The sequence below is a fragment of the Odocoileus virginianus genome, chromosome 22, assembly GCF_023699985.2.
Source record: "Odocoileus virginianus isolate 20LAN1187 ecotype Illinois chromosome 22, Ovbor_1.2, whole genome shotgun sequence".
NCBI lineage: Eukaryota > Metazoa > Chordata > Mammalia > Artiodactyla > Cervidae > Odocoileus > Odocoileus virginianus.
The window spans coordinates 13479320-13497301 of record NC_069695.1 but is presented as its reverse complement, the minus strand read 5'-3'; the positions used below and the strand labels follow the sequence as shown (position 1 = coordinate 13497301).

The window sequence follows — 17982 nt, the reverse complement described above, 5'->3', positions numbered from 1 at the left end:
TCACCAAGGCTTGCAGAAGGACTGTCTGGAGCTTTCCCTCTCACCGTGACTCCCAAAACACACCCTTCGCTCAGCTACTCAGTCCTACCACCCAGAGGAGCCCCCATGGCCACATAGACTGGTGTTTCCCCACATGAGCTTCATGCGCAAGCCAGATAGGTAATTTAGATTTTTTAGTAGCCACACTGAAAACAAAGGGGAGGTGAAATTAATTTTAATAATATATTTCATTTAATCCATTTATCATTTCAGTGGGTAACCGTGTAAACATTTATTAATGAGGTATCTTACATTCTTTATCTTGCGCCAGCTTTTCAAAGATCTGAAGTGTTTTTGCACCTGGTTTGCGTTAGCCACGTTTTAAGTAATCAATACTACGTGGGGCCAGGGGCTACTGTAGAGATCCAGAGTGTTCAAAATCTGGCCCCTATCATCTTCCGCTTCCTGTAGTCCGCTCCATCCTTGGCAGTCTAGGTTTCCTCTTTGAGGCTCAGTTTCTTCCCCAGAACTTGATCCTTGGGTGACCTCACTCTGCACCAAGCTTTCCATTACAGTCAGGCCTTCCTTACACTTGCAGATCTTAACAGGACAACCACAGCTCAAGACAGCACACACCCCAACGGATGGTGTATGTGTGTGTGTGTGTGCACGCTCAGTCACTAAATCGTGTCTGACTCTTTGTGACCCCATGGATTATAGCCTGCCAGGTTCCCCTGTCCATGGGACTCTCCAGGCAAGAACATTGGAATGGGTTGCCATGCCCTCCTCCAGGGGATCTACCTGACCCAGGGATCGAACCTGTGTCTCCTGTGTCTCCTACATTGGCAAGTGGGTTCTTTACCACTAGTGCCACCTGGAAAGCCCCTAACACACATGATATACACAGAATGCGTGCCTCTGTCTGGTACGGAGCCCAGCACACAGTAGGACTTCAGCTTAGTGATTGTCTTTCCCACACGCTGACACATTCTTCCCAGCCTTCCCCTGTAAGAACCCCTTTCCTGCTCATAACCCCTTTCCCCTGACACACCAGTGCCAGAACCTATTATACATCCGTTATTTTCCCAGTAAAAAGAGTTCACGGTCCTATATTTCCCAGTGGGGAGAAGAAAAACAAGGAGTGATAGGAGCATTTCACTCCTGTCCAGGCCTTCTAGTCTGAGTACAGTCAGACCATACATGATCTTGACATGCTGACAGATGGGCATGAACTTGATTGGGGATGGGTAGTAGATGGAGGGGGCAAAGGGGGCAATTGAAGCTCTTGCTCAGCAACCAGGCTGGCAGACTTATCCCTCCCCACACATTCATAAAAATTCCCCCAGAGATCAAAGTCAGGGGAGATCTCTGTCAAAAGGCACCCTGCAATGTGACCTGGCATTGCTAACACTCACTGGGTGCTTACTGTGTACCAGTTACTGTTCTAAACACCAACTCTTGAGTCCTCACTAACCCTAATGGTGCCCTAGGAGCTGGGCACCATTATTATAGATGCTGAAACTGAAGCTTTGAGAGGAAATCTCCCTGAAGTTCCACAGCTGGTAAATGGCAGGGCAGAAAGTTGAACCAAGGCAATCTGGATGCAGAGTCTACTAACCACTGTGCTAGAATTTCTCAGAGCTTATTTCCCCCAAGTGTGTGAAAAATTGTCTCAGGTTGTCTTAACCCAAAGAAGTGAATCTCTAACGGGCAAGTTTACAAGCACCACGACTCAGGGTGAGAGGGGAAGATGTGGTCACCTTTGGTCACCACTCAGATGACCCCAGGAAAGCAGTCAACACCCAAAAGTGTCAATAATGAAAGCAGTTCCTATTCTACTTGCCTTCATCTCCCCGCCCTGTCAGAGGCCAGCTCTCACCTGATTTTGTAGATGAGGCCCACGTTGTTGGTTCTTACTCGGAACACATCAACGTTGGCTTTCTCAAAGGCAGATTCACTCCTGCAATGGTGTGAGAGTTAACAGAGATCAGCATGTGGCTCAGAGTCCCAGGAGGAGAGCCAAGGGCTGGCATATCCTACTTCCTCCACCGTCCCACTCCAGGAAGTGCTACTGGCAGTCAATTCCATTCTGAGATTCCTTTCTGACATGGTTTGGAGAGGTGGAAGGCAAGGATGGTTAGTATTCATTCCTTGCTTTCACACCCAGGTTCTCATGGGATCTTTGCTGCATATCAGTAAGGCAAGGATGGTGAGCAACTTTAGCCCCATTTCACAAACAAGTAAATTGCTAGTTGGTTGTAGTGTTGGGACCAGAAACTGGCTTTCCAAAGTCATGATCCAATCCTCTGTGGTTGCTCTGGGCTGGGAGAATGGAGGAGGAAGGAATGTGTGATAATGCCATGGTGCTCTTGGATCTGCAGGCCTCCTGGCCCCTCCTACCCACCTGCCTTGCTCTTGCTGAAACAGTTGCAAAGGCAGCCCCAAGTGGATGCAAACCTTGGGTGGTGGTCCACAGTCCTGCTATTCCAACAAGAAAGGAAACACTCGACCCAAACCAGCAATCAGGGAAGTGGAGGCAATGAGGGAGTGCATATTTGGCATCCTGCAGACGGTGCAAACAGAAGCAAGTACACCTGAGATGTTTCTCAATGAGGTGCCCAAACAAGTCCAGACTTGGGAGCATCCTAGCATCCATCAGCTTAGACACAGGAAGGCTGGAGAACTGAGTCCTCCAGAAGTGGAAACCGGAATCTCACGTGGACATCTGCTCTGTCTTCTGTGTGGGCCAGGACCCCCTCTGCTTGAGTCCAGGTCTGCTCGCAGCTCCTCCTGCCCCCAGGGTGAAGGCCTTGCAGGACTGAGAGCTGTGGACCTCCCTCAGTGCTCCCAGCCAGGGCTCTCAGCATCAGCACACAGCCCATGGGAAATGAAAAATAAAGAAGACATGCCTTTTTATTGGCCATCAGCTGTTTCAAAATAAAAAGGGAGGTGAAGGGCCTTCTCCCCAAGGCAACAAGGCTCAGACTCTCTCAGTAACCAAAGGCTTTTCAGATTCTAGAGACAAAGAAGCTGTGGCTCTGCACACAGACCCAGTTGGCAGACAGTCTGGTCTGGGGAGAAACTTCCTTTCGGTGGGCACATTGTGAGACACGGGGCCCTCCTAAAGCAGTGCAAAGGTCACAAAATCAGGTGAAAATGTACACCGAGGTCACCTTGTCAGGGAGAAGAGCCCAAGGGGTTTACTCTGGGCATGGGGCCGAGGAGAAGAGACAGGTGGGAACTTTGGGTTGTGCTGGAGTGAAATGGTTTGTCCCCAGGCTGGCAGCTTGAACCTGTTAGAATCTCACCTCCAAGGGTGAATAGTAACACCACCCGCATTCTGTGAATATTGATTCTGGGCATCAGGACTGTGTGAATGAAAAACAAGGAAATAAGAGGTATTTTCTGTTTCAGTATATGAGACAAGGAAATTGATTTTTGGAATAGACAGGAGTCTCTACATCATATAAATATCCCATGAAACAGTCACCTGGGAACCTATATGATGGAATATTAGGCAGCCATCAAAAATCATATTGTGAAAAATATTTAATGAAGCAGAAACAGGTTTATGAAATGGGCATAAAAGGAAGAACAGGTTAAAAATAGAATGTACAAACGGAACAACCAATACATAAGGAACACCAAGTTAATTTAAAAACAATAGAGGGGGAGGATTTATCCAAAAACGTTGCATGATAAGACTGTTATGAAGTGTTGGTTACTTATTCTTGTCTGTATTTTTTCAGTTTCCTGAAGGGAGCACGTCTTGTTTTTGCAATTATGAAAAAAGCACAGTCCCTATTTTAGCTGCCCATGGTAAATTCTTTGGAATGAATTTGAAGATCGCCGAGTGTCATCTGCTAAGGGTACATGGAATTTGGGGAACAACCAGTGCCGGTTAGCAGGGGAAGAGGAGGGTGATTTGGAAAGAAAGCGGCTGGCTTTCTGGGGTGCTTCTCACAAGTGTTCTGGCTCCAGCAGCTGCATCCAGCACAGAGAGCTCTGCGTCTTCAGAAAGGGCCTGTGCATACAACCAGGTGGAAGGTGGATTCGTACTTTTCCAGCGTGTTTGTACTTTTCCTTGCTGCGTTACAGTCTCTCAAAAGACAAAATTTAAAAACGGAGATAGAAGAAGGGAAACAAGGAGAGAAAGATCTGCCGAGGTGGGCAGAGGGCACCCTCCTCACTGTCTCTGGACCACACTGGAGCATCTAGGGCATGGCAGGATGTGACGCAATCATCCACAGTGTTTACAGAACGGAGACCAGCATCCTGGCAGACAAGAGCAAGGCCTTCTGGGGAATTCCCTGGCTGTTCAGCGGTTGCGACTCTGCGCTTCCACTGCAAGGGGGGCCTGGGTTCAATCCCTGGTTAAGGAACTAAGATTTTGCAAGCCATACAGTGTAGCCAAGAAGAAAAGGGGGAAAAAAAGAGCAAGGCCTTCTTTATTGCTGGGATCTCTGTTCAGAGGAGGGGGAACAGAGGATTGTAGAGACTGGGCTACATGGACTCCCTCCTCTCAGGGAGGGGCCAGGACAATGCCAGATGAGCCCCAACCACAAACCACTCTGAGTCAGACTCCAAATCCCCTGCTTCCAGTAAGTCAGAAATCTGACTGAAGCCAGTGGAGGGGAGACAGCAAAGGACAGAGGGTCCCTGGTCAAAGGAAACATCAGAAACAATAGAGACCTCTTCACATTTCCTTGCGGGAGATGGCATGTTCTCCACAGTTGCTGGTCGATCCTCAAATAAAGCCCAACACAGCCCCCCACCTGCGCCTGCTGTCCTGCAGGGAGCCCACCCTTTCCAGCACAGGGCATTTTAGCTAACTGCCGGGCAGGCTAAGATGCCAGGATTCTCCCACACTCTCGGGTGGTGAATTCTCAGCAAGAGAACCGTATTCCAGAAGATACATGAGATTTCCATCCTTTTGCCGTAGCCTGAACATAGGACCCCATGCTGGGGGGTGGTCCTGGGTGACGGAGAAGGGGGCTTCTTCTGGGGTCCAGAGCTGCTGTCACTTTCCTGGTGTGGAGGGTGGGGCAGAGGTCAGCTAGCAGGGGAATCAGAGTGAGCGTGTCACACTCTTGGCTGCCTAAGAGAGGGTCTGATGTGTGCCGAGGAATTTAGATCCCAGACCATGAGGGTGAGAACAATCAGCATGTTAACAATAGACAGCAAAGTTCTTCCTGCCGCAGGAATTACTTTGTACTGGAGATGAAAAAATCCTGATAAGCCACAGGACAGTAGAAGGTAAGGCCTGGGGCAGAGGAGAAAAGCCACAGAAAAGAGCAGAACTGAGGGGAGAGAGAAGGGGATGAGGGAGAAGCAGGTGGGTGAGGGATGCGGCCAGAGGCTGCAGAGAAAGGGTTCAAGGAGAAATTCCAGGAAGGGTGGTGGCTTAGTTTTAAAACTGGGAGGAGGGTCTATCTAACGTTCTGTTTTAAGTTGTTTATGTTCCCTCCATGTGAACTCTTATGCCCCAAACTATCAGTGAAGTCTGATGCACCCCAAGATGCCTCGTGAAGTGAAAGTGGCTCAGTCGTGTCCGACTCTTTGCGACCCCATGGACTATACAGTCCACGGAATTCTCCAGGCTAGAATACTGGAGTGGGTAGCCCTTCCTTTCTCCAGGGCATCTTCCTGACCCAGGAATCGAACCAGGGTCTCCTGCACTGTAGGCGGATTCTTTTTTTTTTTTTTTTTTTTGTTTTTGTTTTTGATTGCCAAATTTAGTTTATGTACTTCTAAAGTAATTTTCAATTTGTATTTACTGCCATTTTTACAAATTTTTTTTTTTTTTTTAACTGATTTCTTTTTTTTTTTTTTTTTTTTTATTTTTTTAATTTTTATTAGTTGGAGGCTAATTACTTTACATCATTACAGTAGTTTTTGTTATACATTGATATGAATCAGCCATGGATTTACATGTATTCCCCATCCCAGTCCCCCCTCCCACCTCCCTCTCCACCCGATCCCTCTGGGTCTTCCCAGTGCACCAGGCCCGAGAACTTGTCTCACGTACCCAACCTGAGCTGGTTATCCGTTTCACCCTAGATATACATGTTTCAATGCTGTTCTCCTGAAACATCCCACCTCCTCTTCTCCCAGGAGTCCACAGTCTGTTCCATACATCTGAGTCTCTTTTTCTGTTTTGCATATAGGTTATCGTTACCATCTTTCTAAAGTACATAATATGTGTTAGATACTGTAATTGTCCTTATCTTTTCTGCTTAACATGGGACAGCTTCTGTATGAATGGGCTTCTTTTCAAGCTCATGTCATTTAGAACACTGAATTCAATATGGAATCTTGTCTAAGGGCTGATGTGTATTGCCCAATGGGTGGAATATGTTAACAAACAGCAAGTTCTTCCCATGCCAATTCTCTTGTATGGAGTGAAATCTGATAAGCTCCATGGGTACCTGGGCTAGAGTAAAAGCCACGAATGACAACTTGGGGGTAGAGAAGGGCTGGGGAGATGCGGTTCGCTGGTGTGGTATGCTGCAAGAAAGTGGGATTCAGGGAATCCAATGGAAGTTCTATTAGTTTTAAAGGAATCTCTAACGTTTGTTTCATAGTTGTTGTTCTATTTGCTCTTATCCACCAACTATCAGTGGGTCTGTTGCCACCCAACCTCGTGAAGATTCAGTGCTGTCAGACTTTTGGAATGCATACAGTCCACTGAATGCTCCAGTAAGGTACTGATTGGGTTTTGATTTGGCATTTCCTGATAAGTAGGCGGATTCTTAACCAACTGAGCTATCAGGGAAGCTTTGTACTTTGTCTGTATGTGCGCACGTGCATATGTGTGCACATATGTGTGTGTGCTTGTGGGTGTAAAACAAGGAAAAAGAGCTCAGTTCTAGGTGACAAGTGGGTGTGGATGTGGGTTTGGGGTGACACAGTGTGGAGAGGAGAGGATAGCCCTAGACAGTGAGAGGAGAGAGTTTTGAGACCAGCAGGCATTCTGATCCAGACCCTCGGGATGGTGGAAGGGGAGGGCCAAGTCAGGCGGGACTTAGCTGCATCTAAACCTCGCAGAGCTTGTGACTTCTGCAGCCACCCGCTTCTGGGTCACTTGGCAACCTGGACTTCCTCGGAAAGCAACGCTCCCACCCGGACTTGAGCTCTCCATCTTGAATCAGAAGGGTTTCAGATGGTGATGATTGTGTCTATGCAATTTTCTTTGTAGACAGGTTTTCAGGTCTTGCAAACTCTGAAAGCAGCCTTGCAAAGCAGCCAGACTCTAGTCTCCTACTTCCCCGTTTATCCTGCTCACTATGGTCAGATTCATCCTTCTTGGCTGCACAGTACGTCAAATCTCCACTAACTGACTTTCAGGCAAAGCCTTCTCCCGTCTAGTCCTCCCCTGCCTTTCCTACCTCCTTCCTCTCTGCCCCTCCATGCAGTCCCCATTGGCCTGCAGTTCCCCTTGTGGCCTCCATACTTCTGCAAGCTGTCCCCCCTCAAATAGAGTATCCTCTTTCTGATCCTTTTTCATCAGAGTCCTTTTCACCCCTCAAGGTCAGATTACATGTCCTTCCTGTAAAGTCCTAATCTAGCCACACTGATACCAAATCATCGAGGGAGCTCTCTTTGCAAAGAAGTGCAATAGATGCTGGAGGTACAAGGCAGATCTCCCATCATCCTCCGGTTCCAGCTAGCATCCCTCTAGGCATCACCTCTCTAGCCTCTCCAAAGACAAACAGCTGATGCTGCAAAAAGTGTCTGTATCCCAGAAACCACCCACTTCCCGTGAGCTCCTGAAGAACCCTCTGCCCCAGCCAGGTTGGGGTCCTGGTCTAATCTCTGCCCCCAATGCCCAGACTGGAGCAGGACACAGATACAGGAGAGAATCCCCCCTCAACCAGCAGACCCACGTAGTAATGGGGGGACGTTGCTTCCTACGTGCAGGGCTATCCCAGAAAAGCTGGCTGCCTTCCTGCAGTTTCAGCACTGCTTTGAGACCTGCTGGTCCTGCCAGCTTGCTGCTACCCGAGACCCTCTCCCATGATGCAGTCTGCCTTCCCCATTGAGAAGCAAGGCTGGAACTCAGATTCTCAGGGAGAGGGTGACAAACCTTCACACAGCTATAAAAGCTGACTCCAGGGACCTTCCTGAGAGGGCGTTTTGACAAAGGAAAAATGTGAGAGGGGAGAGTCTAAGGATGCAGAAGCATGAGAGGAGGAAAGATGGTGAGGAACCGCCACAAAAGGGGGCTGATTCTTTGTTTAGAAAAAGACAGGCTGGGGACTCTAGAAGCCAAGCTAGCCCACTCCCCAGGGTCTAGCAGCTTCTCCCTAGAGGTCTGCATTCTGGGTGGACACGTGGCAGAAAGGATGGAATTTTCATGTATTCTCTTTACCGTGCCCACAGCACTGGAGCAAAGGGCTTCCACAAGCGAGCCACTCAGCAGAGTAAGCAGTACAAGGAGGCGGGTACCCTGTTCTGCGGAAATGGACAAAATAGCACGTTACGCCTGCCTCGACACAGTCGCATTTACACCCAGGTCAGCCTTCAGGGTGAACGTGTTCTGCTGGACCTGGCCGGTCTGCTAAGTACAGAGTCTATGGATCTCCTGGCCTGTGGACCCCACCCTTCTATCGCTTTCCCCACCACACCTGGAGGTGTGGCGCCACAAAGCCCAGAGATCACACGCTGGAGCCCCAGGAGGACTGCGGGGGGAGACTCCCGCACACTCTCCAGGGCTGTGGGGTCATGTGCTTGAGGGAATATCTGCATCAGGACCCTGGGGTTCAAGGACCAGCTTTACCATCAAAAGCTCCATGATCCAAAGCTGCTCACCTCTCTCCTCTAGACCCCAGATTTCCCAGGAGCAGGGTGGAATGGATTTAGTGACTTTCAAATCTTTCTTGGCTATAGCATCCTTGGTGCAAATAGAATCTGACTGAGAAACTCAGCAGATAAGAGAATCATAAGCCAAGCTGCTCCAAAGAAAGGGGGGATAGGGTATTGGGAGCCCCAAACCAGCTCACCCATACCCTGCTCCATTTAGCACAGGGTGAAAACCAATTGCCCAGGTAAGGCCCAGCCATCTCTGGAATTCCATGATTGCACTCTAGTGTTACCGTGTGTAGTAACCCTGTGTGCCCCTGCGTGATGTGGGGAGAGGAGGGAAAAGAAGATACAGCAGTCTCTGCTGTCAGTGGGCCACAATGACATGGAGGACACAGGCACACTCACCCACCCACACACACACACATTTATATAAACACACGCACTGACTTGAGTGTGCGTTAGTGGGCAAGGTTTGGTATGATATTGGTCCTGGTTGAGACATAGGTGCAGAGCATTTAAGCTCATGCATGACCTTCCTACATGATCCACATGCATGACTTTCTCTTCTCTTCCCAAAAGTCCTATGAGTTTGGTAAAAGGTGGATTATCACTTCCGGATGCTATATGAGGAAGTCAAGGCTTTGGGTGCAAAGATATTTAGCCAAACTTATATGGCAACTAGATGGTAAAGCTGGACCTAGACCTTCTTTCTTGGTCCTGAGTATTTATTCTCCCACACCAAAGGACAGCTGATATGAATACTTGTAATTCTGGGGTCCAAAGTAAGCATGACTATACACACAAAAATCAACAGAGAAGCTTCCCTGGTTGAGACCTGGCTGGCATGTGGTCTGTCATTAGCAAGGCCCACGCCACTTCATATACCTGTGGACACATGTGTCTTCCTTCATGGGTTCCAGGACTGCATCAACCCCAGTACCAACCCAGGACCCTACCAAGGCTGAGTCAGTACTCACTTGCTGGTGAGATGGAGCTTGGGAGAGAGCCCATTCTCTCCAAAAATGGTGATGAAGACATTGGCGTCTGTTCCTGCACCACGAACATCCCCTGTGGCTGTGACCACCTCGTACACTGGAGGAGGAAAGGAGAAGTTGGGGGCAGGCTCAGAAGAGAACCCTGAATCCTACTTGGGCTCAGAGAAGCCTGGATCCTGCTAACTCCACCAGGGATACCCAGCACAGAGGACTCTCAGAACACTTGCTGCAACCCCCGAGACTCTAAGCCAGGGTCGGACCCACATCAAATCCTGCCATGAAACCACAGTCTCCCACTTGATGCTGCATGCTCATTTTAGGCGAGGAACCTGCAGGCAAAGGGACAAGCCCGGGTCACACACTACACAATGCCAACACCAGAGCCCACCTCCAGGCTCCCAACGGCCATCTGTGATCTTTCCAGGACAGTACATGGATGCCCTCCTAGCCAAGATCTTCTTCAGAGCCTGCCCCTGATTCTCACCTTCCTCTCTGTCCTCTACACAGGGCTGCCTTGCAGTCCTCACTTCCTGGGACCCCCTGGGCATTGCCATGGCGATCTCAGGCTAACCCTTCCTAGGGATGGGGGAAGCAGAATTGCCAGTGAGTCCCTTTAGGCAGAGGCACTGATGTCCTCTCTTTGTGCCCTTGAAGCTTGTTCTCTTTGCTGTTGATGTGGTTTCTTTTGATGTTCCTGGTTCTGATGAAAGTCCCCGTGACGGGGAGAAAGGAAGCAGTACATTTGTGTGACTCCCTGTCGTTTATGATAACCAAAGTCTTCACTCTTGACAGTCTACACCACAGGGATTTCTGATCTGCAAACGTCTCCTAGACCCCTCCCGAGATAACTCCAGGACCTGAAGTGTTGCCCGTATGGTTTGCACTTATGCAAGGATGTTCTCAAACTGAGTCAATAGGAAAATGAGGAGCACAGTGGAAATTCTAAAACCACACCTCACGAGAGACGACGTAAAGGCCTCAAGCTGCCTGGTTTAAAGAAAGGAGCACAGCCCAAAATAAATAAATAAGTAAAAATAAGCAAGTAAAATAAATAAGCAAATAAAAATTTCGAAAACATAAAAAATTAAGACCATCATGAAGATGAAAAGGCAAGCCACAGACTAGAAGATATTTGGGATCCACACACGGGCATGCCACCATAATACCTTGTTTTTATCATAATTTGCTTTATTGTGCTTTACAGATATTTTGTCCCTTACAAACGGAAGCTTTGTGGCAACCCTGTGTCAAGCAAGTCTGTTGGCACCATTTTCCCAACTGTATTTGCTCACTCTCGTCTTTGTGTCACATTTTGGTAATTCTCAAAATATTTCAAACTTTTTCATTATTATTATATTTGTTATGATTATCTATGATCAGTAATCTCTGATGTTACTATTGCAAAAAGATTATGACTTGCCAAAGACTCAGTTGATGGCTAGCAATTTTTTTTAGAAAAATGTATTTCTAAACTAAGGTATGTGCACTTTTTTTAGACATAACGTTATTGTACACTTAACAGACTATATAGTGGTAAACGTAACTTATAGGCACTGGGAAACCAAAAACTTGGTGTGACTTGTTTTACTGTGATATTTGCTTCATTGCTGGGCTCTGAAATCAAATCCACAATATCTCTGAAGTCTACCTGTAGCCAACAAAGAATAGATGTTCAAAAGATGTAAAGAATTACACATTATCTAGGGTGAAACAGATCACCAGCCTAGGTTGGGTGCATGAGACAAGTGCTCGGGCCTGGTGCACTGGGAAGACCCAGAGGGATCGGGTGGAGAGGGAGGTGGGAGGGGGGACTGGGATGGGGAATACATGTAAATCCATGGCTAATTCATATCAATGTATAACAAAAACTACTGTAATGATGTAAAGTAATTAGCCTCCAACTAATAAAAAATTAAAAAAAAAAAATAAATTAAAAAAAAAAAAAAGAATTACACAAATTAATAAGAAAAAGAAAGACCACACGATTGTTCTAATGGGCAACAATTCATTTTAAAAGTAAACATACACTTACCATAAGACCCAGAAATTCAACGTTTAGATATTTACCCAAGAGAAATAAGAACATGTCCATACAAAGACCTGCACACATATGTTCACAACAACTATATGCATGATAACCCTAAACTAGAAACAACCTAAATGCATCAAAAAGTGAATGGATTTTTTAAAATGTGGTATATCTCTACAGTGAAATCTTACTCTGTGATAGTAATAAAAAAGAATGAACAACTGACATGCAATGCCGATGAATCTCAAGCACATAATGCTGAGCAAAAGAAATCAGACAAAAATTACTACACAGTAAGTAATGACAGTTAGGTGAACTCTAATCTGTTCTAACAGAAAGCAGATCTTGGTTGTCTAGGGTTGAAGTTAGGGGGAATTCCCTGGGAAGGGGTACATGGAACTTTTGTAGGATCATTTAAATACCCTGTATATGAATGTTGCAAGAGGTTACAAGGATGTATATATTTGTCAATATGCATCAAACAACACACGTAAAGTATATTCATTTTATTGTTAATTACGTCTCAATCAAGTTGAACATGGAACAACAGACTGGTTCCAAATAGGAAAAGGAATACGTCAAGGCTGTATATTGTCACCCTGCTTATTTAACTTAAATGCAGAGTACATCATGAGAAATGCTGGGCTGGAGGAAGCACAAGCTGGAATCAAGATTGCTGGGAGAAATATCAATAACCTCAGATATGCAGATGACACCACCCTTATGGCAAAAAGTGAAGAGGAACTAAAAAGCCTCTTGATGAAAGTGAAAGAGGAGAGTGAAAAAGTTGGTTTAAAGCTCAACATTCAGAAAACTAAGATCATGGCATCTGGTCCCATCACTTCATGGCAAATAGATGGGGAAACAGTGGAAACAGTGGCTGACTTTATTTTTCTGGGCTCCAAAATCACTGCAGATAATGATTGAAGCCATGAAACTAAAAGATGCTTACTCCTTGAAAGGAAATTTATGACCAACCTAGACAGCATATTAAAACGCAGAGACATTACTTTGCCAACAAAGTTCCATCTGGTCAAGGCTATAGCTTTTCCAATGGTCATGTATGGATGTGAGAGTTGGACTCTAAAGAAAGCTGAGCACCAAAGAATTGATGTTTTTGAACTGTGGTGTTGGAGGCAACTCTTGAGAGTCCCTTGGACTGCAAGGAGATCCAACCAGTCCATCTTAAAGGAGATCAGTCCTGGGTGTTCATTGGAAAGACTGATGCTGAAGCTGAAACTCCAACACTTTGGCCACCTGATGTGAAGAGCTGACTCATTTGAAAAGACTCTGATGCTGGGAAAGATTGAGGGCAGGAGGAGAAGGGGATGACAGGGGATGAGATGGTTGGATAGCATCACCGACTCGATGGACATGGGTTTGGGTGAACTCTGGGAGTTGGTGATGGACAGGGAGGCCTGGCGTGCTGCCATTCGTGGGATCACAAAGAGTCGGACACGACTAAGCAACTAAACTGAACTGAACTGAACAAGTTGAAAAATGGACAAAATACTTAAATAGGCACGTCATAAATGAGGATATTCAAGTGGAAAAAAACTCAATTTCATTATTCATAAGAGAAATGCAAATTAAAATGTAATAAGACACTACCATATATGCACCAGAATGCCTAAAATTAAAAGGATGGACAAATACTCAGTATTTTCAAGAATGTGGAGCGATTGGCAGTCTCATCATTACTGGTGGTGGTGGTAGTTTAATCACTAAGTTTTGTCCAACTCTTGCAACCCCATGGACTAGAGCCCTCCAGGCTCCTCTGTCCATGGGATTTTCCAGGCAAGAATACTGGAGTGGGCTGCCCTTTCAGCATATCTTCCTGACCCAGGAATCGAAACTGGGTCTACTGCATTGCAGGCCATCTCCTGCATTGTAAGCGATTCTTTACCACTAGGCCACCAGGGAAGCCCTATACATTGCTGCTGAGAGTGTAAATTGGTACAAGCCCTGGTAACTAAATATAAGCCCACCTTATGACTCAGTGATTCTACTTCCAGTTATAAATCCAAGATAAATGAGTGCATGTGTTCATCTAAAGATATGTACAAGATCTCTAACATCTTTATCCATAATAACTGAAATAACGCCAAAGTCCATCAACAATAGAATGGTTAAACAAAGGGTGATATATTTATAAAATGCAATAATACACAAATAATAAAAACGAACAAACTATGTAACAAGTCACAAATAGGTAAATCTCTTGGATATAATGTTGAGTGAAAGAGAAGTTAGACACACAAAAATGTGTTATATAATTCCATTTATATGAAGTTCAAGAGCAAAAAACTAAAGTATGGTGATAGAATTAGGAGGGCTATTACCTCTGAGAAGGAGAGTGAAGGAACTTTCTGGAGGTTAGAAATGTTCCATGTCCTGTTCTGAATGGTGGTTACACAAGCATGCACATTTGTAAAAATTCAACATGCTTTACCTTTATGAGTTTTGTGCTATATATATAGAATATATATATAATATTCTATGTGTGTGTGTGCATGCTCAGCCACGTCCAACTCTTTGCGACCCTAGGGACTATAGCTTGCTAGGCTCCTCTGTCCATGGGATTTTCCAGGCAAAGAATACTGGAGTGGGTTGCCATTTCCTTCTCTAGGGAATCTTCCTGACCCGGGGATTGAACCTGCGTCTCCTGAGGCTCCCACATTGGCAAGCAGATTCTTTACCATTGACACTGAGCTATCTGGGAAGCCCATAAGTATGTGTGTGTTTCCTCAATTTAAAAATTTTAATTTAAAAGTTCTTCAAACAGCTGAAGAACTGTCTTAGAGAAGACAAATATCTCATGGAAGACACAAAATTCTGTTTGGTCGGGAGGGAGGATCCCAAACAGTAAAATCCCCTGATCAGCACAAAGAAGAACTGTCAACAGCAACAAGGCTTCTCCTAGCACAGAGCATGAGAAATGGAAGGTGCTCAATAAATAATTACATGGATGAATGAATGGAAAGACAAATTAATGAATGAAACAATCAATGAAATGAATGTGGACTATGAAATAAATTGACCAATATGTAATCTCAATTCTACCATCACTGCCTCTATGATTTCAAGCAAATTTCTTACTGAGCTTCATTTTCCTCATCACTGAAGTAGAGATAATTTCTTCTCTGAAGGATGATTATAAGGACTAAACCAAAGAAAACAATCTTCAACTTTCATACTCGTTGACCTGGCCTATTTCCACTTTGGGGAATTTATCTTACAGATACTCCCTCAGTTCGATGAAAGATATGCATTCCATGAGTGATAAACTGTTATCATCATCACATCACCATCATCACCACCATCATCATCTCCATTGCTGTCATCATCGACATCAATATCATCTTCAACATGACTGCCTTCATCTTCATTAACAACATCCCCAAGAAGGCCGCCTTGGGAAATTGTGTTCCCACAGATGCTGGGCAGCCCCCTGTCTGAGACACAGGAGAGACAAAGGACCCCAGGGCTGGAAGCGTGGGCAAGACGGCCTCTGAGGTCTCTTTGAAACCCAGATTCTGGAGGAGTCACTCTCTTGTCCTCGTGGGCCCTAGGCCGGTCAGGGGGTAGACCAGCGCACCAGGCTCAGCCTGTACCCTCAGAGCATCAGGAGAGCTGCTCTGCTTCCTCTGGCTGTTGGTGAATTTCAGGGTGGCCTGGAGGCGACCCGAGGAAGAGAGAAGGAAACCTAAGCCTTTCTCCTCCTCCGTATTCTTCTTCCCCATCACACTCAGCAAGATTCTCCACATAATGGCGAAACCCAGCACTCAAAGGGCGTAGGTGACACATTGTTCCAAAGCTGAGAGGGTAACCGTGACAGTGCAGGCAAAGCTCGGAATGTGACTACGGTCAGAGCCGTCCACATTTATCATCCCGTCCCGCGGCTGACTGCAGAGTCAGTGGGTCCGTGTCTCTTAGGAGGGTCACCGGGGCCCTCACCTTGGCCTGCTCTTCTCCAGCTATTTTTAGCTCAGTCTAGATGGGGCAGCACAAGGGCAAGGACCAGCCAAACCAGCAAGATTCAAATCCCAACTCTGCTACTTAATAGATGTGTGATCTTAGGCATGTTATTTAGCTTCATTGTGCCTCACTTGACGCATCTGAAAAAGAAGGTTTTGAGAATCCAACCCACATCATTGGGTTGTTGTGAAGATGAAACCAGTCCAGGTGAGGAAAGTGTTCAGCATGGTGCCTGATGCTTTAAATCCATGATTCTGTTGAACAGCATCCTGACCAGAAGTGGGGACTTGTCTTGGGAATGGTTGAAGCTCTTGTCCTTCCTGCCTGTGACTTTGCTGAAATCACTTTTCTTGGAGCCTCTGTCGTTACCCTGAGACTAATCACACCTGCCTGGACTGTGCTTAGGGATCTCGAGGATTAAAAGTGAGAATGGAAGTGAAAATGCTTTGAGAAGGATAAAGAGAAGAGGGAAGCCAGTCACACAGAGGCAGGCAGAGCCCATGAACAGAAGCGGACACCGTGGAAGTTATGAAAGGTTCTTGAATGTTCTCATCAGCAGTTGTGCTGGCCAGGGTGAATCACCCCAAAGCTAAGAGTACTTACCAAGAGTGCTGCCCTAACACCTAGCCTCAATGCTCCTCCCCGCCACTGGACAGTCAGAGCTTGGACCACACATCCTGAGAAAAGACTGCAACGCTTCACTCATTCTAGGCTCCTCTTCCCTCCCCACAACCCCTGCCTCCACCCCAGGAGCTGCCTGGGACACGGAGCCGGGAAAGGGGCCCCAGGAGAGCCACAGCCTTCATGGTGCCACGGTGGTGACCTCCTTCTCTAAGCGTGGGTCTGCGCTGGGAGTGGGGTGAGGAGTCAGAAAAATAAAGGAGAGCCCACCCACATGGAGGTCAGGTTTGGCTGGGTAACAAGCTCTACAGATGTGGTGTAATCAAGAAACTCCCAGCAGACGGGGATTAGGAGGAGCAGAAGCCCATGGCAGGCACAAAACATGCATTCAGTACTTCTTTGGTGAATGAATGGGTGAATCTGGTGCTTACAGGGGGTAGTGAGCCAGTTTAGAGGAAACACTGAGAATTTAATGTCTTCAGGGACCTGGTAGGCAACACTGATGCGTGAAACCCAGGTGGCACAATGGTTAAAAAAAAAAATCTGCTTGCCAATGCAGGAGATGCAAGAGAGGTGGGTTAGATCCCTGGGTCAGGAATATCTCCCAGAGAAGGAAATGGAGCCCACTCCAACATTCTTGCCTAGAACTTTCCATGGACAGAGGAACCTGGCAAGCTACAGTCCATGGGGTTGCAAAAATCAGACACGCCTGAGCAAACACACACACACACACACACACACACACACACACACACACACGAGTGATAAAGTCCACTGCATAGAGGGCGTTCACAGTCAAACATTTTTTTAAATTGTAAAAGCAAAGCAAAACAAAAAACAAAAAAACACCAAAGCAAACAAAAGCCCCCTTTAAGCCAAAACTGGCTCCTGGGTCCCTAGTTCACCCCTTCTCTGGTTTACTTGACGTGAAGGTACAGTATTTCCAAGCAGCTGCCTCGCACCCCAGAGGAAAGTAAGGTTAAAGGCTAGGGCCCTGGGCCCAAAGCACCAACTGCCCTCCCCGAGGACTACAACATCGCCTAGCAAAGCCCCAGGGCCCCCTCTCCGTTGGCCACAGCGGGCAGCAGCTCCAAGCCCCTGCCGAGCATGTGATGAGCTCCCAGGTCTCCTTCCACAGTTCCTTCACGGCCTCACGCAGCCGCTCCGCGGAAAGCGGGCTGGAGCGTGGCTCCCGCAAGGCCCAGGAGCTGGAGAGGGTGGGCGCTTCTGTTCTCGTCTGTTCTGTGCCACTGCGACCCTGTGACCCTCAGTACAGGGGGGCCCTTGTGTACCCCCAGGAGGATGCAGTACAGACCCAACAGGATAGTCCACGGGAAAGGGGTCGAATCGGAACCTTACACTCCTCTCTCGAAGCAAGGGATGGGATCGGATGGGCCCCTCTGCCCTGCCCGGGCCCCCCACCCCGCAGCCAGGACCCGGCAGACCTCTGGCCTTGTAGTACTCATGTTCCAGCTCCTCCTCGTCGTCTCCTGAGGCGTAGTTCAGCAGCTCCTGCTCATACAGGGCTAGAAAGTCAATGTCTTTCTTCCTCCTCTTTTTCTTCTGGGGCATCAT

General features: G+C 46.9%; 1 protein-coding gene across 1 annotated transcript in view; it reads right to left on the bottom strand.

The window, feature by feature from the left end:
* LOC139030332 (lipoxygenase homology domain-containing protein 1-like) overlaps window positions 1-17982 on the bottom strand; it is a 46526-nt gene extending 28544 nt beyond the window's left edge. The window contains exons 1-6 of the mRNA XM_070452420.1: window positions 17767-17982; window positions 17510-17665; window positions 15407-15482; window positions 15117-15263; window positions 9762-9876; window positions 1859-1939 (exon numbers count right to left, since the gene is read on the bottom strand). Of these exons, the coding sequence (XP_070308521.1) occupies window positions 1859-1939; window positions 9762-9876; window positions 15117-15263; window positions 15407-15482; window positions 17510-17665; window positions 17767-17982 (791 nt within the window). The remainder of the gene's footprint in view (window positions 1-1858; window positions 1940-9761; window positions 9877-15116; window positions 15264-15406; window positions 15483-17509; window positions 17666-17766) is intronic.